The following is a 23,691-nucleotide window of genomic DNA, read 5'->3' on the forward strand; positions in this document are numbered from 1 at the left end:
TATAACCACTTTTACTAGTTTCTTTTTTTTATCTTTCTAGAGTTTCTTGATGAAAATATGGCTATATTCTTCCCAGTCTACCTTCTATATTCTGTCCTTCCTTTCCTTAAAAAAGCTTTTTTTGAGGTATAAATAATATACAACAAAGTACACATATTGAAAGCGTGCAATTTGATATGTTTTAACTATGTACATACCTGTGAAACCATCACCACAATCAGGGATAGTGAACATAACATATCCATCACCCCAAAAGTTTTCTTATACACTTTGTAATCTTTCTCTCATGCATTTCCCTGTGGGGGCTGGGCCTAGAAGAAAGGATGGATGGATGGAAAGAACGTGAGCAGGTGAATGAAGGGTCAGGTGAAAACACCTGCCCGAAGCTGCTTGTTTGCTGTGTGCAAACGTCAGCTGAAAACAGCTGACCTGTATGGAAATTGTTAAAGAAATTAACAAACGGCCCCAACCCTTTGCACGTGTCCTTGGAAATAAATACTGGGAGGACCTTAGCTGAGGAGGCCATTTTCTTTTTCAGAGTTTGGTTTTTTTCTCTTTTAACGTCTGCGTGTTTGGAGTACTTACTCATTTTCTTCACTACGGAGCTCCAGAGCAAAAAGCAGCCGCTACAAGTGGGGACCCCAACATGATTCAGGAATCTGTGCATCCAGGGAGCATTTTTGTCGTCTGGACTACGAGGGGAATCATCCTGGTAAGGAATAGTCCCGCCTGCTGTTTTGAGAAAGGGACCCACGACTCGGGTAGTTCAGAAGGGGATTTCTAGCATGGGGCAGCACCTGACGAAAGATGGGCAAATTTATCTGTGTACTTTGCAACAACTTATAAAGGCTGCCCAGTGTGGTATGGAACCAAAAGCTTTACAACTCTTACGAGCAGTAAGACAGCATTGCCCCTGGCTCCCAGATGAGGGCACGTTAGATCTAGAGCTCTGGGAGCAAGTAGGGAAGTTCTTTAAGAAGAATTTTGGGCAGGGGGATGGTTTCTGTGCCTTTTGCGGTATTAACTACAGGGAGCCTGGGGAGAACAGCACTGACTCCCTTACATGTTCCTATGGGTTCTAATCGGTTGGAACTGCTCCTCCTTCTCTGCTGTCTGCTCTGCTGGAGGAGCCGGCGTCCCCTGCTGTAAAATTCCCAAATCCTGAGCTATGCTCTCTACCATCGCCTTCTGGGGCTCAAGAGAAGCAGCAGCTCCTTCCACCTCCCCCAGGGGATCTCTATTCCTCCTCTGGTAAACCATCAGCTTTTCAATATTTTCTATGAGAGGACCAACCCTCATGGGGACGAAATTTTGTAGAAGATTCCATTGTTCTAACTACCCAGCCTTCTCTTTTTTTTCTTTTTCTTTTTTTTTTTTTTGTTCTTTTTGAGATAGTCTCTCACTCTGTTGCCCAGGCTAGAGTGCTGTGGTATCAGCCTAGCTCACAGCAACCTCAAAATCCTGGGCTCAAGCAATCCTTCTGCCTCAGCCTCCCATGTAGCTGGGACTACAGGCATGTGCCACCACGCCCGGCTAACTTTTTCTATATATTTTTAGTTGTCCAGCTAATTTCTTTCTATTTTTAGTAGAGACACGGGGTCTCACACTTGCTCAGGCTGGTCTTGAACTCCTGACCTCGAGCGATCCTCCCTCCTCAGCCTCCCAGAGTGCCAGGATTACAGACGTGAGCCACCACGCCCGGCCTACCCAGCCTTTTTATTAGGGGTCACTGCTCAGGTAAATCCAACACAACCCACACCTTTATGATGGGCTACTAATCCGCCCATTTGGGTAGAGTAGTGGCCCATTAAGCAGGATAAACTAAAACGTTTAACATTTCTTGTCCAGGACCAACTTACAGCGGGACTTACAGAACCTTTCCTGAGACCATGGAACACTCCTGTATTCATCATACATAAAAAGAACAGTAAGTGGCGTTTACTACAGGACCTAAGAACTCTTAATGCTGTTATAGTCCCAGTGGGTCCTCTACAACCCGGCCTTCCCCAGTTGTTAATGCCAAGAGATTGGCCTTTGATTGTAATTGACTTAACAGATTGTCTTTTCACAATTCCTCTAGGGAGACAAGACTGGGAAAGATTGGCATTTTCGGTTCCCACTTTTAGTAATGCCCACCTGGTCAACAGGCATCACTGGTAAATCCTTCCAAAAGGCATGTTAAATAGTCCCACTGTTTGTCAATCTGTTCATCAAGCCCTACTCCCTTCTCGGCACCAGTTCCCAGCTGCTATCACCTATCACTAGATGACTTATTAGTTCCTACTCAAGCAGAATTATCATCGTTTGCTCACATACAAACATATACTGCTGTCCATGGGCTGCAAATTGCCCCAAACAAAATACAACTTACCCAACCCTGGAGCTATCTTGGTTATCTTTCTTCACTTTCACTGCGACCCCCAACAAATAGTAATCTCCTTGCCTTCTACCCTGACACTACATTCATTACAACTACTTTTGGGACATGTGAATTGAATATGTCCCACTTCAGGAATTACCAATAAACATATCATCTTACTAACCAACGAAATATATCATCTTACTAATACGTTAAAGGGTGATCCAGAGCCATCTTCACCTCATTCACTAACATCTCTGGCATTACAGGAATTCCACGCTATCAATAAAGCCCTTAATCACTGTCAGCTGTCACACATTGACCTGGACAAACCTGTTCTATTAGCTTAAACACCCCCCATCTTCAGCTGTTCTTACAAGGCAATTAACACCTCCCATGCCTCCTTCGGTTTTTTTTATTTATTTTTTATTTTTATTTATTTATTTTTTTTTGAGACAGTCTCACACTGTTGCCCAGGCTAGAGTGCCATGGCGTCAGCCTAGCTCACAGCATCCTCAAACTCCTGGGCTCAAGCCATCCTCCTGCCTCAGCCTCCCAAGTAGCTGGGACTACAGGCATGTGCCACCATGCCTGGCTATTTTTTTCTATATATCTCTAGTTGTCCAGATAATTTCTTTCTATTTTTTTGGTAGAGACAGGGTCTTGCTCTGCTCAGGTTGGTCTCGAACTCCTGAGCTCAAACGATCTGCCTGCCTCTCCCTCCCAGAGTGCTAGGATTACAGGCGTGAGCCACCACGCCTGGCCCTATCGTTCCTTTGGAATGGTTACCTTTACCACACAGTCCCTCCCCCAAACCTTTGCCCCTTTAATTAAGGGACAGCCATGATACACAATTACTTGGATTAGATCCAAACACTATATATCTCCCTATTCCTAAAAACTTTCGAAGCAACTTTACATAATTTACTTGGGCAATCAGCCCTTGCAAGTTATGTAGGTTCTTTCCATCCATTGCCCCTGGGACAAGCTGCTCTCCACTGTCTGCTTAATTCCTGTACAACCGCTTACAAAACTCTCCCCTACACCTCTTCCCGCCACCCGGACAGTGTCATGGATGGCTCAGGACAATCATCTAAAGCAGGAATTACATGGAAAGATGGTGATGGAAATATTTATCCACTTCCGATTTTCCCTGCACTCAAGAAGCAGAATTAGGAGCGCTTATATTAGCTTTAAAAACAGTTCCAGGCCAGCGCGATGGCTCGTGCCTGTAATCCTAGCACTCTGGGAGGCCGAGGCGGGCAGATCGTTTGAGCTCAGGAGTTCGAAATCAGCCTGGGCAAGAGCAAGACCCCGTCTCTACTAAAAAATAGAAAGAAATTAGCTGGACAACTAAAAATACATAGAAAAAATTAGCTGGGCGTGGTGGCATATGCCTGTAGTCCCAGCTGCTTGGGAGGCTGAGGCAGAAGGATTGCTTGAGCCCAGGAGTTTCAAGTTGCTGTGAGCTAGGCTGATGCCATGGCACTCTAGCCAGGGTGACAGAGTGGGACTCTTCCTCAAAAAAAAAAAAAAAAAATTCCATTAGAACCCCTAAACATCATTGACTCCCATTATGTATTCTATTCCATTCTCCATGTCAAAAATTCTGTCATTAAGGATATACCTAATCAAACTTCAACAAGTCCTTGTTCTACAGCACTTATTAGGCATCCAGGGACACCCCCTCTTTGTGTCTCATATTCATGCTCGTACCCCTGTGCCTGGACCTCTGACAGAAGGAAATTAATGCCGTTGATCGTCTCCTTTTTTTTTTTTTTTCTTTTATTTATTTGAGACAGTCTCTCTCTGTTGCCTGGGCTAGAGTGAGTGCCGTGGCCTCAGCCTAGCTCACAGCAACCTCAAACTCCTGGGCTCAAGCAATTCTTCTGCCTCAGCCTCCCGAGTAGCTGGGACTACAGGCATGCGCCACCATGCCCAGCTAATTTTTTCTACATATATTTTTAGTTGGCCAGATAATTTCTATTTTTAGTAGAGACGGGGCGGGGGGGGGGGAGTCTCGCTCTTGCTCAGGCTGGTCTTGAACTCCTGACCTCGAGCGATCCACCCACTTCAGCCTCCCAGAGTGCTAGGATTACAGGTGTGAGCCACCGTGCCCGGCCTGATCATCTCATTTTCTATCGTGTATATTCCACTAATGCCTTTAAAAATGCCATGACATCCCATCAGTTTTCACCAAAATGCTCAAATGTTTACTGAACAGCTTCCCATTACCCACAAATAAGCTTGTCACATAATACGAGCCTGCTCAGCATGTCAGGCTTTACAATGTGCCTTTATCACCTAGGGTTAACCCTCCCGGCCTAACTCCTAACTCAATCTGGCCAATGGACGTTACTCATTTCCCCACCTTCAGGAGCCTTCGATATCTACCTGTAACTATTGACATTCAGGAATGATTCATGCCACTCCGTTATCGGGTGACTGTGTCTCCCATGCTGTCGCTCATTTGTTAAATTCCATCACTGGCTGGGCGCAGTGGCTCACGCCTGTAATCCTAGCCCTCTGGGAGGCCAAGGCGGGTGGATTGCTCGAGGTCAGGAGTTCAAGACCAGCCTGAGCGAGACCCCGTCTCTAAAAATAGAAATAAATTATCTGGACAACTAAAAATATATGTAGAAAAAATTAGCCGGGCATGGTGTCACATGCCTGTAGTCCCAGCTACTCGGGAGGCTGAGGCAGTAGGATTGCTTAAGCCCAGGAGTTTGAGGTTGCTGTGAGCTAGGCTGACGCCATGACACTCACTGTAGCCTGGGCAACAAAGTGAGACTGTCTCAAAAAAAAAACCCATCACTTATCTAGGGCTTCCTCATACTATAAAGGCTGATAATGGACCCTGTTACACCTCAGTAGCCTTTCAGACTACTTGACAGGACTGGAACATTCACCACATTACTGGCACTCCACATAACCCTACTGGAGAGGCAGTTGTTGAGTGGACCAACGGCTCTTAATTTTTTTTTTTTTTTTCCCTGTTCAGTCTCCAGCCACTTTCCACCCAGTCCTTTGTCATTACCTCCCTTTCCAGATCCCAACCCAAGCCCCTAAAAGAAAGTGTGGATGTGGTGATGGTGACTCCACAGGAACCTGGGACAGCCCTTTTGGTGTGTTAATGTGGGGAAAGAAGATATGTTTGTGTTCAAACTTCTACAGGTCCCAAGTGGTTCCCTTCTAGACAAGTTTCCCCTACATCATGAGCTGGATTTTGCAAATGAAACGTCTCTCCCTCTAGCTGCTGCCAATAGGGGTCCCCCCGCGACAGACACGTAACACCATGATGGTGCCCAGGATCATGTGGGGTCAATTGCAACAACTAGAGACACAGGCTTCAGCTATGATGGCACAATTGGGGATTTCCCTACCCCAGGGAACACTTTTCTGGCATATGTGGCTATTATTGTCCATAACAGGTACCCCAAGGGCTGATTTGCAGCCCTTTTCTCCTCTTATTTCTCTCAGACAGTACAGCCACGGTTCACTGGGCTCATGTCTTAAACCCACCTGTGGTTAAGCCCCTATCATGGTGGGACTTGGTCCCTCTGTCTACCAAAGACTCAATATGGACTGGAGGAGTGTGGCTGCCTCCACGTTCCTGGCAGAGAAACGGAACAGACAGGCTTAATACCACACAGTCAGTAGTTTATCACTCCTCTAATCCTCCTGTGTGTTACCAATTTATATAATATAACATGGTGTATTCCCATGACCACCCAAAAATATATTAACCTGTCATGCTTGGTCTTGTCATTTTCTCTTTTACTTTCTAGGATAGATCTGCCAACTGATGACCTCCCAACACCATTATGAAAAGACTGGCTGAAGCTTACACCTTTCTCCTACTCATACTCCATCTCTAATTTTAAGTAAAAAAGGGGGACGTGTAGGGGCTGGGCCTAGAAGAAAGGATGGGTTGATGGATGGATGGATGGATGGAAAGAACGTGAGCAGGTGAATGAAGGGTCAGGTGAAAATGTGTTTTGAGTAATCATTTTTTAGCTACCGAGCCCAGGAGCAAAAAGCAATTGTAACATTTCCCTAATGACTAATAATCTGAAGCATATTTTCATCATCTTTGCCACATGTATATCTTGTTTGTCGAAATATCTTTTCAGTGTTTTGTGGGTAAAGGGTGTGGTTCAAAGTATGGACCAAGTTCATTTTTTCACCCTAAGTTCACGTTTTTGCGTGTGGATATCCAAATGCTCACCACTATCTGTTGAGAAGCCTATCCTTTCTCTACTTCATTGTCCTTGTACCTGTGATGAAAATCAGTTGTCCATAGAAGTATGGATTTATTTCTGGACTCTATTCTGTTCCATTGATCTATTTGCCATCCTTAGGGCAATACTATGCTGTTCTGATAATTACAGCTTTATAACAATTTTCAAAATCAAGTAATAATGTTAGTCTTCTCTTTTTTTTTCTTAATTTTTTTTTTTTTTTAAACTGATAACCAGAGAGACATATCCTACTTTTGTAGAGCTATTTTGGCTATTCTAGACCCTTTGGATTTCCAGATGAATTTTAGAATCAGCATGTCAAATTTTATAAAAAATCCTTTGGGATTTTGCTGGGATTACATTGACTCTATACACCAATTTCATCACCTCCTGCTCCTTTTTATTTATACATAAAAAGAAGCTACCACACACAGCACTGCACATGGCACTTACTTCAGTCATGGACATCTCTCCTTATTCTCCCTTTAGCTTCCGTTATAGTTTCCCTGTAATCTGTCATCAGGATGTAACTTCATTTAACCTGTCTCCTGTGATGGATTTCTAGCTTATTGCCAATAGTTTACTATGATAAACAGTGCTACAGTGTAATTGTACATATCATTTCCCTTGTGGGCAAATATACATACATGCAGGATAAATCTGAGAAGCGTGATTGGTAGGTGAAAGGGTATATATATTTGAAGTTTTAACGGTATTGCTAAATTGTCCTCTTCAGAGTTTCATTAACTCATATTTCTATCAATAATAAAACAGAAGGGCTGTTCTGCCATAGCCTCAACAGTGCCTTATCAAACTTTTTCTCTTTTGTCAAACTAATAGGTGAAGATGGTCAACATCATTTTGATTTGCATTTCTTTATTACAAGTAAGTTTAAATATTTTTTCGTGAGTTTGAGAGCCATTTGTGTTTCTTCTCTGATTTTCATATTCTTGGTTGCTATGGGTTTGAATGTTTGTGTTCTCCCAAAACTCACATGCCGAAATCCTAACCCCTAAGGTGACAATATTAGGAAATAGGGACTTTTGGAGGGGATTAAGTCAGGAGGAATTGGTGCCTTTATAAAATTGTCTCAAGGGACTTCATTTGCCCCTTCAACCATGTGAGGACACAGAAGGCACCATCGGTGAATGAGGAAGCAGTCCTCCAGCAAGCACCTAATCTACCCGTGCCACCTGTGGTCTGGGACTTCCTAACCTCCAGAACCATGAGAAATTTCGGTTTATAAGCCATCCAGCTTATGGTATTTTGTCATACAGCCCCAAATAAGACATTTGCCTATTTTTTTTCTCTTGGATTGTCAGAATTTTTTAGTTGCAAGGAAGTCTTTATATATTAGATTAGCCCTTTGTCTGATATGACTTCCAAATATTTCCCCTGCTTTCCCATTTGTTTTTGCTTATACCTTTGGTTTTTTTTTCCTAAAAGGAAAGTTTTCAGTGTTTATGTAATTAGATCTTATTAGCTTTTCCTTTGAGGCATTGGATTTAGTCTTAAAGAGGCTTTCCATACTCCAAGGCCATATATTTGAATTTTTATGAGGTTTTTTTTTTTCATTTAAATCTCCTATTTATTGGGAGTTTATTGTAGTACAGTGTGAAGTATCCAGTTTGGTTTCCTGTAGTCCCAACATGATTTATTAAAAAATTCATCTTCTCTCCATTGATTGTTTCGTTTTTTTTTGAGACAGAGTCTCACTCTGTCATCCTGGCTAGAGTGCAGTGGCATCATCCTAGCTCACAGCAACCTCAAACTTCTGGCCAAGCGAATCCTCCTGCCTCAGCCTCCTGAGTAGCTGGGACTATAGGCACATGGCACATGCCATGATGCCTGGCAAATTTTTCTATTCTTAGTAGAGAACAGGGTCTTGTTCTCGCTCAAGCTGGTCTCGAACTCCTGAGCTGAAGCGATGCTCCTGCCTTGGCCTCCTAGAGTGCTAGGATCACAGGTATGAGCCACTGTGCCCAGTCTGTCTACTGATCTTTGATGCCACATTTATATAGTAAAGTTTTACATGTGTTTGAGTCTATTTCTGGATTTTTCTGTTCTCGTCCATGAATGTCAGTGAAATCATGCATCAGAACCACACTGTTGGCTGGGCATGGTGGCTCATGCGTGTAATCCTAGCACTCTGGGAGGCTGAGATGGGGAGGATTGCTCGAGGTCAGTAGTTCGAGACCAGCCTGAGCAATAGAGAGACCTCGTCTCTACTAAAAATAAAAAGAAATGATCTGGACAGCTAAAAATATATATAGAAAAATATTAGCTGGGCATGGTGGCACATGCCTGTAGTCCCAGCTACTCAGGAGGCTGAGGCAGAAGGATTGCTTAAGCCCAGGAGTTTGAGGTTGCTGTAAGCTTGACGCCACGGCACTCTAGCCTGGGCAATAGAGTGAGACTCTGTCTCAAAAAAAAAAAAAAAACCCACACTACTCAAACCACTTTAAAAATTATATGGTTTAACATCGGTAGGGGTAGTCTCACCTCATTGCTTTTGGTTTCTGGCTCCTTAGCTTTTTCCACATGAACTTTATAATCAGCCTGTCTATTAAAGGAAACTGTTGGCATTTTTATGGGGATCATATGCTATTTATAAATCAGGGAGAATCAATTCTTTATGGTGTTATATCTTATCCAAGAGCAGGATATGCTTTTCATCGGCTCAGCTCTTTTGACCTCACTAATATTTTAAAGTTATGTTCACATATGGCTGGTTTGTTTATTCCTGGGCATTTTATCTTTTTTGTGGCAATGGCAAATATGATCTTTTCTCCATTACATCATCTTACTAGTTGTTTGCATAAATGAAAGTTATCCGTATATTTATTTCCACTACCTTGTTGAATTATTAATCAGTTTCTTAGTTGAATCTACTGGGCTTTCCAAGAATACCTCCATGTAATCTTCAAAGAGTTTTGTTTCCCTTATCGCCATTTTTATAGTTCTAATTTATTGGGCTTTTTATCTAATGGAATTCAAATTATTTTCCCCTTTTAAACCTCTTCATGTCTATTTCATGCTTTGTATCATTTAGAATTACTTGTGGCCATAAGTAACAGAAAACTCATAGCTTAAGCAAATAAGGATTTATTCTCAAATAAGTTGTGTGGAGGGTAGGCAGTTTAGCTGTTCACCCATGTCAGTAACCCAGATTCTTTCCAATTTTCCTTCCTGCCATCCTTACCAGGTTGGCTTGTTGCCTCATAGTATCAACATGGCTGCCAAACTCCAGGCATCACACTCACATTCAAGGGAGGAAGAAGTGTGGTGGGGTGAGACAAGGGGAGAGGCAATCTAGGTACCTCAGGAAGGTAAAAGTTTTCCCAGCACACTTCACCTTTTGTCTCATTGGCTATAGAGGGTCATGTTGACACTCTAGCTGCAAAGGGAGTTTGAGAGAGCAAGTATTTAGATTTCCAGCCTAATAGTGGAGGTGGGCAAGGAAGAAGGGGATTGGGAATGGGTGGGTGATTAGCCAGTCAGCACTGTCTATGGGAGGCATCACTTCATGTTTATATGGAATAAAGAAAGACCTTTGATCCTAAATAAGTCCTCTTGAAGGCTATGGTGGTTTTGCTTTTTGTTCTGTATAAAAACAATCTACTTTTAATGTGAAATTCACATAAGATTAACCATATTAAAGTGTACAACTCAGTGGCAGTGAATTAATATGTTCAGTGATGTGTAACCACACCTGTCAAGTTCCAAAACATTTTTCTCACCCCAAGAGAAAACTCTATACCCATAGTGGTAATTTTATGTCCACTTAGCTAGGCTGTGGTACCCAGCTATTCTGTCACACAAGTCTACATGTTGCTGTGATGTGGTATTAATATTTAAATTAGGTCTCTGAAGAGGAAAGAATTCTGCCTCAGTTTGTAGCTTTTAGATTCAAGACCGCAATATCAACTCCTGCCAGAATTTCAGCCTGCTGGCCTGGATGTTTGTAAGCCCTCAGAATCCTGAGTTAATTCCTTAAAATTGGTAAGTCAGTTTCCCTTTCTCTTTTCCTGTGTTTGTGTGTGTGTGTGTGTGTGTGTACACACATGTGTGCATGTTCGTCCTGACCTGGACTAAATACATCCACTATAACAGTCCCCACCCTATTCTCTCTAGCCCTTGGCAACCACTAATCTGTAAGAATTTATACTGGATATGTAAATAGACTCTTACAAAATGTGACCTCTTAACTCTGATTTCCCTAAGCACATGTTCAAGGCTCATTTATATTGTAGCATGTATCAGTACTTCACTCCTTTTTATGGCTAAATGATATTCCATTTTATATATACACATTTATCCATTTATCTGTTGGACATTGGGGTTGTTTCTACGTTTTTGGCTATTATGAATAGCACTGGTATCAACGTTAATGTGTATTTGTTAGAATACATATTTTTAATTCTCTTGGGTGTATACCTAGGAGAGGAATCACTGGGGCATATGGTAACTTACTGAACTGCCAAACTGTCTTCCGCAGAGGCTGTACCGTTTTACATTCACACCAGCTATGCATGAAGGTTCCAATTTTTCCACTTTTGTTTTCATTCCAGCCATCCTAGTGGGTGCGAAGTGGCATCTCCCTGGTTTTGATTCACCTTTCCCTGATGACTAAAGACATTGAGCATCTTTTCATGCTCATTGACTGTTTAGATATCACCTTTGGAGAAATAATTATTTTTAGTGTTTAAGGTCCCAATCTCCACTTTTTCCTGAGACATACTTTTCTTATTCAGTGTTTTGACATGCCTTTTCACGTGTATAGGTGCACCAGAAGTTGTATTGCAGCCATAACTTTCTAGCAGATCCTGACAGGATGTTTAGAAGCTGTCTTGCAATTTTCCTAAGCTTCATGCCCATCACATAAAGGCAGCAGCTGTTAAAATATAGTTAGATCCCATTAGGGTATGTTTTGCTATCACACTGAAGTCTCTTAAGAATCACTTTATCCCCATCAGATGTTACTACAGAGCAGTTTCTGGTCCTGAACATGACTAAGAATCTTTAGGTGGTGGTCTTTGATTAAGTTGTTTGAGGGATAAATGTTTTTAAATACAGTAGTACTTTCCAGGAAATAAGCGGCCATTAATTCTTTTAGAGGTGATGTCCCAGGCCTGATTAGAATGTTTCTCATACCGTTTCTATTGTAGAGGTTAATCTTCCCCTCTACTCCCATCCCAAGCACCCCAACACTAATACTTTTTCAACTGCTTCTAATCATGCCTCCCAAAGAAGCCCCCATATCTGTCACACAGAAAACCTTCCCTAGTGGGGTGCTGGCTTCCGTGTGTCCAGGAGCTGCCTGTCCCACAGGCAGGTCACATTAGACTTAACTTCCCCGCAGCCTCAAACACCAGGTCTTCCAACCCCTCCCCTCCCTCCTCTTTGCTCATTTTTCTGAGAGCTATTTGTGTATTTCCAGGATTATCTGCTCATTTCCCAGTTCCTCCTTTTGGGTGAGGTTTGCCTTTTTCTGGCTCCAAAGAGTTGAGGTCATTTGAAAAACTGTCCCTTGCCCTAAGCACCATCCCTGGCACAGCCTTCGTCTTCCTAACTGTAAATCCACACCCTGTTAGTCCCTTGTCCCCTAACACTTAGTACCCTGTCCCTAAGTTTCCTCAGACAGATTAGGGTCTATGACGGAAGAATCTAGTCCTATAAAGACTAGTCAAGTTGCAGTAGTTGAGAAGGGAAGTAGAAAAAGGAGTTCAATCTGTAACTGACTTGAACAATCAAGTGAGATAACTCACTACCTTCGGACCAGCCCTATACCCCAATCTTTAAAAACAAAAACCCCAACTTAAAGATTACACTTGCCAAAGATTTTACTAAAACATTTATTTTTAAACAAAAATATACAATCTCAGATTTACAGAATATAGAAATAATTTATCCAAAGCAATTTGCATTAAAATTGTTAATATTGCACCCAACAATATAAGTCTTTGACACATTTGCATTGTCAACCTTTCCCACAATTTGCAAAACCGGAGAGACATCTGAAACTGACAGAATTACACAAGCTAACTTGTTTTTCTAAAAAAAGAAAAATTCTTATTTACAAGCTAAAGAGAAGTTGTAAACTTTCAGAAATTTACTTCCATAGAATAAAGAGCCATACATTCTTGTATCGTACCTAGAAAATGAACTATATACATGTTGTGATTTCCTCATAGGAATTCAAAGGGACTGAAATTCTGAACATTCCCAGCTCAATGGTAAGCAATTATTGAAAATACTCCTATGTATTCAAACTAGTGTGTGAAAGAATGAGAAAAAAGCCTTTGGAAAAAATTAATTTTACCTCTTTGATGATAGTTTCCATAATTATTGAAAGTTATTTCCAAATTTAAAAGGACACATTTTCCCCAGTTTTAGAAATGTGCTACTGCTAGCCTTTTCTCTCAAGACATAAGTAAAAAAGAGTGAGGTCTCTGTTCAAGTCCCTTATAAAATACTTTACATATAGGCAGGCACAAAGTTTGCTTTTCAAAAGAAAGCTTTGCAAAATGTTCTGCAACTGACCACTGACATCTGTTTTTAATATTTAGATGCATTTTAAAAACAAGAGAATCAAGTCACTTGGTGCCGTAGGGAGTTGCTAAAATACGCGATAGTAAAAATGTAATGTGCTATTTAACCTGGTAGTAAACCACGAATGTACTAAAACCTTAACGATTGTGAAATTTAGAAGTAATTTTCCTTGATTGTACAGAATTAAGCTATACAGCCTGTTATCAACTTTGAAAAAGTCATTGGACCACTTAGTTTCCATGTGCACATTCATGAGTCTTTTGTCATATTTAAAAAACAAACACCCACCTCGGTTAATAAGGTGGCCTAAGGGTAAAAAGGAGTCTGGGGAACTCATGCTGAAGATCAGAGGGAAGTTTAATTGTAATTTTTTTAAGGTAACCATTTGAAATGAAATATACCACGCTTTCTAATGCTGTTGCCCTGGATTGAGACTGGGTTAAAACGTTCCCTTTGAACCATCATGAACTTCATAATAGTCCATAATAGGACTTTTAAAAAAGGTAGCTTTGGCTTTCTATCAGCCCAAGCCAAGTAGTCGGTGACAAAGGTTGCTGCCTTCTAGATCTTTGCTACAACCTTAACAAAAAAAAAGTCCTGAGAGTCTTGCATAGAAAAAGACACGTCCCCCGTGAGCCAGCGCCTCAGCTCTCCACCGTCCGCCGGTACTCGGCCGTGCCCTCGGCCACGATGGCGTCGAGCGGGGAGCGCTTCTTGCGGATGCTGCGGCCGGAGGAGATGAGGTCGGCATAGCCGCGCTGGTGCGAGAAGGCGTAGGCCGAGCGCCGCGACGACGCGCCCCTGCGGAACACGTTCTGCCGCCGCTTCCACTGCTCCTCCGCCTTGAGCCGCTTGCGTTGCTTCTGGATCTGCGAGAGCGTGAGAGCAGGAGGGAGGCAGGGAAGGTTGGTGACACGGAGGGAGGGGGCGTCCCCAACGCCTGTCCCACAATGGCGTGGGCATCCCTGTCCCCACTGCATAGATGGGAGGAGGTAAAGGAACAGTACTACATACTCAGCACTGCAAAAGGGACACCTCGGGGGAGACTGTTACCTCTCAGCATCTTCTCCCTCTTTATTTCTAGGAAACTGATTTTATTCCAGTACCCCTTCCCCCACACCGCCACATCCCTCACAGGCCGGGGGACTGATTGACTGTCCTTGCTAGGCACTAGTGCAAGAACAGGCATGGGACCTAATTCTGGCAAACGAGACCTGAGTGAGGTAAGTGTGCTAGGGGCCTTGGGCGAGAAGTTTTGAGGCTCTTTAGGGAATGCCACAGAATAGTCTCTTATCTGCCCCTGGATGCTGACACGTCAGGATGGGACTGGGAACAACTGTGGCCATCTCCCAGATTAAGCTAATCGGAAGATAGTGGAGGGGAATGATGCAAAGAACCCTAGTCCTTTTTTGATATTAAGTTATTCAATCAACCAAATCTGTTAATGATTATCTGAGTTGAAATGACATTTGAGCCATTTTGAGTTACAGCTTTGTTTACTGGGAGCCCAAAGGGATCCTGCTACGGGAGGTGACTTTTTTTAACTTTATTTTTGAGGCAGAGTCCCACTTTGTCACCCTGGCTAGAGAGCTGTGGCATAAGCCTGGCTCACGGCAACCTCAAACTCCTGGGCTCAAGCCATCCTCCTGCCTCAGCCTCCCAAGTAGCTGGGACTACAGGCATGCACCACCCATGCCTGGCTAATTTTTTCTGTACATTTTTAGTTATCTAGCTAATTTCTATTTTTTAGTAGAGATGGGGGTTCTCACTCTTGCTCAGGCTGGTTTCGAACTCCTGAGCTCAAATGATCCGCCAGCATCGGCCTCCTAGAGTGAGCCACCTCGCCCAGAGCCCGGACGACATTTTTCTTTAAGGAAAAAAAAAAAGCCCAACTTATTTGCATGGCAAAATGTTAACACTGTGATTGTTAAACCAAGGAGATAGATACATGGGGCTGACTGTATTAAAAAGAAAACAAAAATCCCAATCCCAAAGGAATTGTTTGCAAGATGGAGTTAAAGAAAAAGCAGCAGTCAGAAAAAGCATTCTTACCAAACTTCCCCTAAGCTTGGAATTTTGCAGGAAAGGTGCTGTTGGGAAATGGTTTGATTTCCATGAGGGACACTCAGAGTTAGGGGAAGACTGTATTTCTATATACCTTATCACTTTCTGATGGCCAAATGGTCATGGACAAGAACCGTACGGCAACGACGGGCAGCAAGCACACTGCAACGGTCAAGATGATGGTCAACCAAATGTATGGCTGCCTCAAGGCATTTGAAGCTGTGCCTGAAGAGAACACAGGGAATTAATTGCACTGGTCCTTCCATCCCAAGGGCACGTTAATAGTCCACAGTCCACAAATAGATTATTTATGGTAAAGACTTAGAGCCAGATTGGCGTCCCCAAAATATCCCATCACTGCTCAAGGAATGGACATTTTAAAATCATTTTAAGCAAAGCAAAATGGGGCAGACAAATTCTTTGGAATAAAGCAAATATACATAAGTGAGCACATAAGGAAAAAACAAAAGCACAGTTGTTCATACTGCAGTGATTATTAATAAAAATGAAAAATTAGGCAATAGAGACTTCTAATTCTTTTCATGAATGTATAGTTCTGGTTTGAAATACCAAATATTAGTAATAAAAACTAGCACTGCCAATACCAGGTGTTTTATAAAGCTCACATCATTCAATCAGTTCTGAGAGGTGCATATTATCCTCTGTGCCAAAGAAAGAAACAATTTTAAAGAAATTTGCCCAAGGTAACAAAACTAGCAATGGTAGTGCCTGAATTAAAATCCACTTCTGCCTGACTGACGCCATGCTTTTCCACTGCAATTTGGTTTGAGTTTTTATGTCAGAAGTTGTAACAATTGAATTCTATAATATCACATCACATCATCCACTATCCAATTTTCAAACTATACTTAACATCTTCTAGAGACAAATTTATCACAAGGTTTTCTGTACTTACACTCTATGTAAAAAAAAAATAATGGTCTTTATATTTCAAATGTGATGTTTACACTGCTAAATGTGGATGGAATTATAAAACACTCCCTGTGGGGGATATGCTAAGTAGCTGGGTACTAAATTTTTAAAAGTCGGGAAAAAAAAAAACGAGCTCAATCCCAAGAAGAAAAGGGTTATCACAGGACCTGTTTTTTACAACTCAACAGCTGGTCATAAAAAGCTTAATCTTTCACAGGAAAACTAGTTTATGTTGTTTTCCCATTGTGAATCCAAACTCTCAATTTAAAATAAGAATCTTATAAATTCCAGTTCATATTTTTCATTTATAATATTTTATGATATTTATATCATTTCACATTCATTCTAACATTTGTTAATTCATATTTCATATAGTTATAATCATTGGTCCCATTATGATTTTGGTTTCCATCAATTTACTTATTTTGCAGACGCATTTCCCTTCCAGCGGTCCCCAACCTTTTTGGCACCATGGACTGGGGGCTGCATGGGAGGGTGGTGCTACAGAGCTCAGGCAGGGATGTGTGGCCCATTTCCTAATGGCCTATAGACCAGTGCTGCAGTGTAGATGTAGACCACTTTTGAGTTCTAGAATTCTGTCATACTGGTATGTTGTAGTTTGATTACCTAATTGAAATCTTAGGTCTTTTGGGTTACTTCCATTTTTTCCCCTTTTTTACAATTAGAAACGTGGTGGTGGTGTAGTCTTTTTATACATTACCTTGCCAAAATTTGGTATGTTTTATCTTAAGGTATTTTCCCCAAGTGGAACTACCTGGCCAAAATGTATGAAAAGCATTACAGTCCGTTATGCATTTTCAGATAGTGTTTTGCAAAGATGAAATCATACTATAGTGTTACCAGCAATACATGTATACTTACTTTTCCAGTAACCTAACGATAGGTTTTATGGGGAAAAAAGAAAAGGCTTTTATGTAGCTTTTTTAAAGCCTTATCTAACACAACAGATGCACAATTGTATCTTATATCCTAACTTGCTTTCCTCCCACTCACATTACTACACTCTTAACCCACCATCACCATTCAGTTTCCAGTTAAGACATTAATTTTCGCTAGCAATGATTTATACTTTGTTTTTTTACTTACCCAGAAGTTATATCAAAATCTAAACTAATGAAATTTGTACATTTTTGGAATTTAGAAAATACCAACCTGTAAATTGAAATGCAGATGGAAAGAGAACATGTATTCCAGCACTGTGAAAGTCAAACATGATGCCAAAATAAAGTGCAATGCTTCCAAAAATTGAAAAAGCATTCACAAAAGTCCAATAAGAAGTATCCAAGCCAATCTGTTGGGAAACCAGAGAAAAACACAGCACTCATTTTGGGGAGTTAGATCCTTTATTTCTTGCTAAGAATTCTGAAAATAGGATGCAGCAACTGCATGCATGATTTGATTGGAACACAAGACAATCAGAAACCCAACCAAACCAACCCATCTTTGACTCAGGCAAGAAATAGAAAATGTGCTTGGTGTAGGGCAGTAGTCCCCAACCTTTTTGGCACCAGGGACAGGTTTCATGGAAGACAATTTTTCTAAGGATGGGGGAGGAGGGAATGGTTTCAGGATGATTCAAGCATATTACATTTATTGTGCAGTCAAACCTCTCTGCTAATGATAACCTGTATCTGCAACTGCTCCCAAATGCTAGCATCGCCGCCTCACCTCCGTCTCAGATCATAAGGCATTAGATTCTCATAAGGATCGTGCAATCTAGATCCCTCACATACAGAGTTTGGAGTAGGGTTCACACTCGTATGAGAATCTAATGCCGCTGATTTGACAGGAGGCGGAGCTTATGCAGTGATGTAAGTGATGAGGAGTGGCTATAAATACAGATGAAGCTTCGTTTGCTTCCCTGCTGCTCACCTCCTACCTTGTGGCCTTGTTCCTAACAGGCCATGGACCACTACCAGTCTGGTGGGTGGGAACCGCAGATTTAAGGGATTAAAATAGCATTCATATTTTATAAAGTGGCAGAGGTGCATTAGGAGTCCAGTGGACGTGCTCGCCAGCCTTTGTACAAAAATACAGGTACTAACCGAGACTGAATGCAATCTCTGAAAGCCACATACCTGGAAATTGACCGTTATTACAAGAGCAGAAGCAATGGTGACAGCAAAAGACTGGTAGTCAGAAGGTGCCTCTCCGTCCTGGCCCACGGTTTGCAGATAAGCTCCAAGAGGTATGAAGAAGAGGATCATTGACGTCAAGACCCCATGCAACAAGCTTACGAAGAATCGCCTATAGTTGAACAGTAAGTCTCTTTGTCCCACTACATATAACCTGGGGAATCGGAGGCTCAGTTTGTCACTCACGTCCTTGAGGAGAAAACAAAATCAGAGTAGTGCATTGTCCATGTCAAAGAAGTTGGAGATGTGTTGCAATTTATATCTCAAAGAGTTGCAACTTGCTATTAAGTTTTAGGAAGGAAAAAAACTGAACAAGATGCTCAATCCTGTAATTTTTCTGTGCAGAGATCGATCTCATTGCTTTAGCCCACCATTACCTAACATTTAATTCAGAGAGAGGCTAGGTAGTTTCTAATTTGCTACTTATGGAAAGAAAACAAATTTATTATTTTGCTACTTATGGAAAGAAAACAAATTTATTATTTTGCTACTTATGAAAAGGAAAATTAGCAATGTCAAAAAAAATAGAGAGCGAGGTTATTTTTAACCTCCTGAGAGAATATATTTATATTATTGCAAATTCTTTGGGAAAAAATTTCCTCATACAAGTTGATGAGTTAATTCTAAATTATTACTTTTTATTCATTACAGCACTCTAAGAATTACTAATAGATAAAAATACAGATTAATTTGGGAATTAAACATATAAGTTTTGGAAAATATTAAAATTTACTTTTAAAATGAATAAGTTATTATTATAGAGACAATATGAGTCCCTCAGGTGTCTTAACAGTAAGGTCTAGTGTCCAAAAGGAGCATGATAAACACTTTTGTCAGTGAATTCAACTCAGTCACAGAAATCCGCCCCCTCCCATGGGTCTTCATTATGCTGTCCAGACTGGACTCGAACTCCTGGGCTCAAGCGATCCTCCTGCCCCAGCCTCTGAGTAGCTGGAGCTACAGGGAAATCCTCTTTTCTTTTTGTAAAACAAGCCGCACAGAAGTTACCCTTGTTGTCTGACAACAGAATTATAAAAGGGTTTACTCAGAAAGAAGCAAAACCCAGAAGAATGCATGGGAACGCTTGCTTGTAACTTCTCTAACAGGCGCCCATCTGTCTGGAAGCTTCCCTCCCAGTGAGGCTCCTACCTGGTCGAGCAGCCCCATGAGTAGCACAGGCAGGCTGGAGTACAGCACGTTGTAGAGGGTGATGAACCAGTCCTCGTACGCAGTCTGTGAGGAGATGACAGAGGCTCCGTGTTACTGATAAAGACATATGCCAGCATAGTGGACACACATTCACCTGCTTTCTCAAAGCAGGGATGTCCCCAGCTGAAGGAGGGCGTCTCCTGCCTGAGTAAACACCCTGTGTCTACACCTCTACAAAACATGAAGTGGTTTCTATGGAATGGGCAGAGTCATAGACCTTTTTGCAGAAACCAATTCCCCAGCCCCGATCCAAAATAAGTCTGGGGGGAATATACTCCAAAACGTTTTTGCTAAGAGTCTATTCTACTTGAATGATGCTGGAAAACAAGTCAGTGTTCATTGTTTTTATACCCCTTTATCCATAGTTTAGAATACATAAAATTGTTTCAAAACACGTAAGTACCATTCAAAATTTGTTTTAGCTGTTTCTTTGCAAGGCCAACATTTCCATGAAAATACTTTGTAAAACAATTTGACTGAATATAAAAAATATGCTTCTGAAGAAAAGAAACACCACTGTGCATGCATCATTCCTAAAGGTGGGATAGAGGAAATGGGCTTACTCAGCACCAAGAGTTACATACGGCCCTGCCCAGAAACAGGATGATGGCCAGGACCCTGCTTGAAGTCCCTCCTGGGCCCTCATTCCTGAGACACCATTTGTCTCTGGCATCACATCAAAGAAGTTTCGACCACAGGCACTGAATTAGGTCCATATTTTATTTATGATACTTTTCTTCTGCATCACTATTTTAGCATATTAGATATGCCCCTTGCTCTCATTTCAGCAAAAACAAAATAACAAATGGAGACATGATAATAGAACTATAACATCCACAATTTATATAATCTCTTTAGCTTTGGTCACAATATAATTTTATGCTTTCACAGTTAAACAGTTTGTTAATGCTATTCTTAATGGCAAGGTGACATGGAAAAATAATCTAAGATGAAGACATAAACATAAGCAAATACCGCCCCCCCTTTCTAAGGCAAAATAAAATGTTTTGAAAGCACCAGAAACATTTTATAAAAGTCATGACCTTACTTCACTATGCCCCGAATTTAAGGAGACACAGCACCAGAGCTACAAATATAGAAGAAACAAATTGTCTTTTCTGGAGTTTTATTCATCTAAGGGAAGAGCTCTATACCCAATAAAAAATAAGTGAATAATGTTATATTACCTGTGCAGAGTAGCCATTGAAGAAGGAGTACCAGAAATGAACCAAAGTAAACGCAAAGTTTTTGTAAAAGAAGTATCGTAGGAACTTGCACATCCTTATGTAAGACCACCGACCATGCACCAGCAGCAGCCTCTGCAGATATCGGAACTGAGCAAAGGAATAGTCACTCGACATGACGGCTTGCATTCCTTCCTGTCCACTTATCCCAACACCAATGTGTGCAGCTATGGAACAGAGAAAGCATACACACACTGTGGATCACAAGCTGATTTTAAGGCAAAACATCATATGATAAAAAGCAAAACAAGACAAAGACAGACGTTCATGGAACAATACAAAAGCTCTTGCTCACCATCCCTCCCCCCACCCAGCTCCTGAACTCAACTCAAAGTTGGAATTACAAGTTGCTGAACAGAGTACACATGGTAGGGCCTCCATAAATATTTGTGAAAGGATCTCCCGCGGGTGGTGCATTCCATTTGAATTATCTGCCCAGCTCCTAAAGCTGTCCATCCCTTCCACCCACAGGGTGAGCCCCCGGCACCCATGTGTACACTGTGGCCCTGCCTCCTGGGCCATAGTTGTGTTGGCCTCAGGCAGATACGTAATCTCTGCGGTAGATACTACAGACTGGTTCCCTCAATCTTCATTCCACCCTTGTTCTAATCGGAGAGGTGGGAAAGTAAATAAAAACCCTACACTTCCCAGACTCCCCTTGCAGCCAGATTCTCTTTGTGATTTAGGCTCCACTGTTTAGATTCCCTTGTAACTTGGAAGCAGAAGTGAATCAGAGCCCAGCATCCCTTCCCCCTTTCTGGTTTTTTTGCAGTTAAGTCCATATCCAGCTGCCCAGATGTTGATGGGCAGCTGCAAAGGAATCTCAGAGGTAGAAGCTCTTCCCGTGAGGGACCCAGAGGTTAGAGACTCAGCTTAGAACCTGCTTCTTTAGTCCATACAGAGCTTTTGAAAGTGCCTAGTCCCCTGTATGAACCAATTCTTGTTTAAAGTACCTAACAAGGGGTCTGTTTACTATGCTAAACCCTGATAGAAAACCCAAGCTGGTCCAGTCTCTCTTGATATTCTGGAATTAGGATTCAGGTGTGCTTGTGTCTGGAATTTCAAAGTGTAAATTTTGAGGTGTGGCATGGATATATTTCTTTCTGAAGAGTTCTGAGGGGCAGAGAAACAGCGCAGTTGAGAGAGAGAGAGACACACACAGGATTCCTGGTGCAACTCTACGTCCTGGTTCCAGCATGTTCCCAAGGCCTAGCTGCTTGGACAGGAGACATCTTTGGATATTTTTAAATGAATTGTTTTTATTCTTGAGCTAGCATTGGTTGTTCTCCAATACTTGTAATCGAAGGAGTTTTAACTGAGATACAATTAAATTTTCAAAGGCTTATTCATGGCCTTCCATGACCTTAAGACATAATTTTTTACAGGGAGATGTTTTCCAGAATGGATAAAAATTAAAGTAACAAATTTATTCATCCTTCTAATAGCCAATAAATAACATTTTCAAATTAGACAATTATAAATTTTATCTAGATCTTAAAAGTCATGAATGTAAAGACCGATAATGAGATCTTTTAAGAAAAATGTGTTGGAGAACATAACCTATTATTCTCAGACCCCGAGAAGTGACTGCCAACTCCTCAGAGTTTCCAAGTAAAAAGAAGCTTCAAAAATCCCACCCTGGTAACAGAACACAGGGTCTTGCAAATTCAAAACATAACTGTAATGACTTGTCCAAACCTAAGTTTTCAATAACACTTTGCAGTTCTAAAAAATAAAACAAATTACATCTCATCCAATATTTATGATCACTTTTAAAACGCAAATAGTTCTTATGACCAGTTGTGGTTGCCAAACTCTCCTTCCTACCAAACCATGGCCTTCTTTCCTGAAAAAGGCACAGTGGGAACTGCTGAGATTCTCGCTTGGCTCTGGGGGCTGAGGAAAAGCCCGTGCCAGGCCTGGTATCCAGTCCTTCAATCATTCTGCTGAGCAGACCAAGGGCAATATATAAAATGAACATTGTCATGGTTCCCAGGGCATTTGAAGGTAACTAAACAGATACACTGTAAAGCAACATTTGATTTTTTTCCTAAAATCTGCGTCATAAGCACCTAGATTTTCTTGAAGTTGCAAATATGGTGACAAATGCCTCATCTGGAGGTACTCCATAATTCCTTAACAAAATGATTATTCCATTAATACAGCAATAATCCCTTCTGCCTTTATGTCAGAAACTTCAGGCACGAGAGAGGGCAGCCTATGCCAGTCTTTGGATCCTTGCTGGGGCAAAAACGTGGCAGGTCACAATTCCCTCATTTCCACTAGACTACACTGCTAAACATGGAGCATGTTAGCAAATGGTCAGATTGTTTTTGACACCTGAATTTCACTCTATTCTACTACTTTATGGCAAATAAATAAAATTTCTTTCTGTACATTGTTCTTGATGCCATTGAATGAGATGGCAGCTGTTACAAAGTACAAAAAGGCACTAATGCTACTTAGATGACTTCCAAGGAGACATCAGGGTTGCCTTCATTGTCATCCCAAATGGATGCTCTGTAAGTTATATATAAAAGCACCCGACATACAACAGAGCTTAATAAAAGTTTTAAAGCAACTAAAGAACAGCAAGCCTCTATAAGGTTATCTATACTGACTTTGTACAATCCCTCTCGCTATCAATTGGTGAGCTCAGAGGAACAAAAAGTTTCAAGTTTAAGTCACATAATCAGATTTAAATCTGCAAAGCAAACCACCTCCCCCCAACATCTAGAAGTCTACATCATAACTGAGTAAAAATAACGTTTGAGTTCCTTGCCCTTTTGAAACAGCTTGTTCTGTTAAGGGTACACAGTGGAAAATAAACTAGAGCTGCCTAAAGAGGAAAGAGAAATCTAATTCAGAGCAAGAAATGCCATTCATAGGATAGGACAAGCACACGCAAAAAACAGCGGGGAGGAATTAAACTG

The 23,691-nt window shown here is 41.4% G+C and overlaps 1 protein-coding gene and 1 long non-coding RNA gene across 4 annotated transcripts in view; one reads left to right on the forward strand and one right to left on the reverse strand.

Moving 5' to 3' along the window:
- The first annotated feature begins 542 nt into the window (after nt 1-542).
- LOC123621588 lies at nt 543-6,736 on the forward strand. 2 transcript variants are annotated; one of them, XR_006729191.1, is made up of 3 exons: nt 543-712; nt 1,849-1,927; nt 6,148-6,736. It is a non-coding gene; the product is annotated as an uncharacterized LOC123621588 (long non-coding RNA). The 2 variants fall into 2 exon arrangements; XR_006729192.1 differs by lacking the exon at nt 543-712 and adding an exon at nt 1,653-1,737.
- A 5,693-nt stretch (nt 6,737-12,429) lies between these two features.
- The window catches only part of ATP8B1 (ATPase phospholipid transporting 8B1), a 105,799-nt gene continuing 94,537 nt past the window's right edge, over nt 12,430-23,691 (reverse strand). For both annotated transcript variants that reach the window (XM_045527436.1, XM_045527437.1), the window contains 6 exons: nt 20,702-20,925; nt 19,455-19,538; nt 18,249-18,494; nt 17,323-17,461; nt 15,311-15,441; nt 12,430-14,021 (listed from right to left, as the gene is read on the reverse strand). In XM_045527436.1, the coding sequence (XP_045383392.1) occupies nt 13,797-14,021; nt 15,311-15,441; nt 17,323-17,461; nt 18,249-18,494; nt 19,455-19,538; nt 20,702-20,925 (1,049 nt within the window). In that variant the 3' untranslated portion in view covers nt 12,430-13,796. The remainder of the gene's footprint in view (nt 14,022-15,310; nt 15,442-17,322; nt 17,462-18,248; nt 18,495-19,454; nt 19,539-20,701; nt 20,926-23,691) is intronic.

This window comes from Lemur catta, chromosome 16 (assembly GCF_020740605.2).
Source record: "Lemur catta isolate mLemCat1 chromosome 16, mLemCat1.pri, whole genome shotgun sequence".
Classification (NCBI taxonomy): Eukaryota; Metazoa; Chordata; class Mammalia; order Primates; family Lemuridae; genus Lemur; species Lemur catta.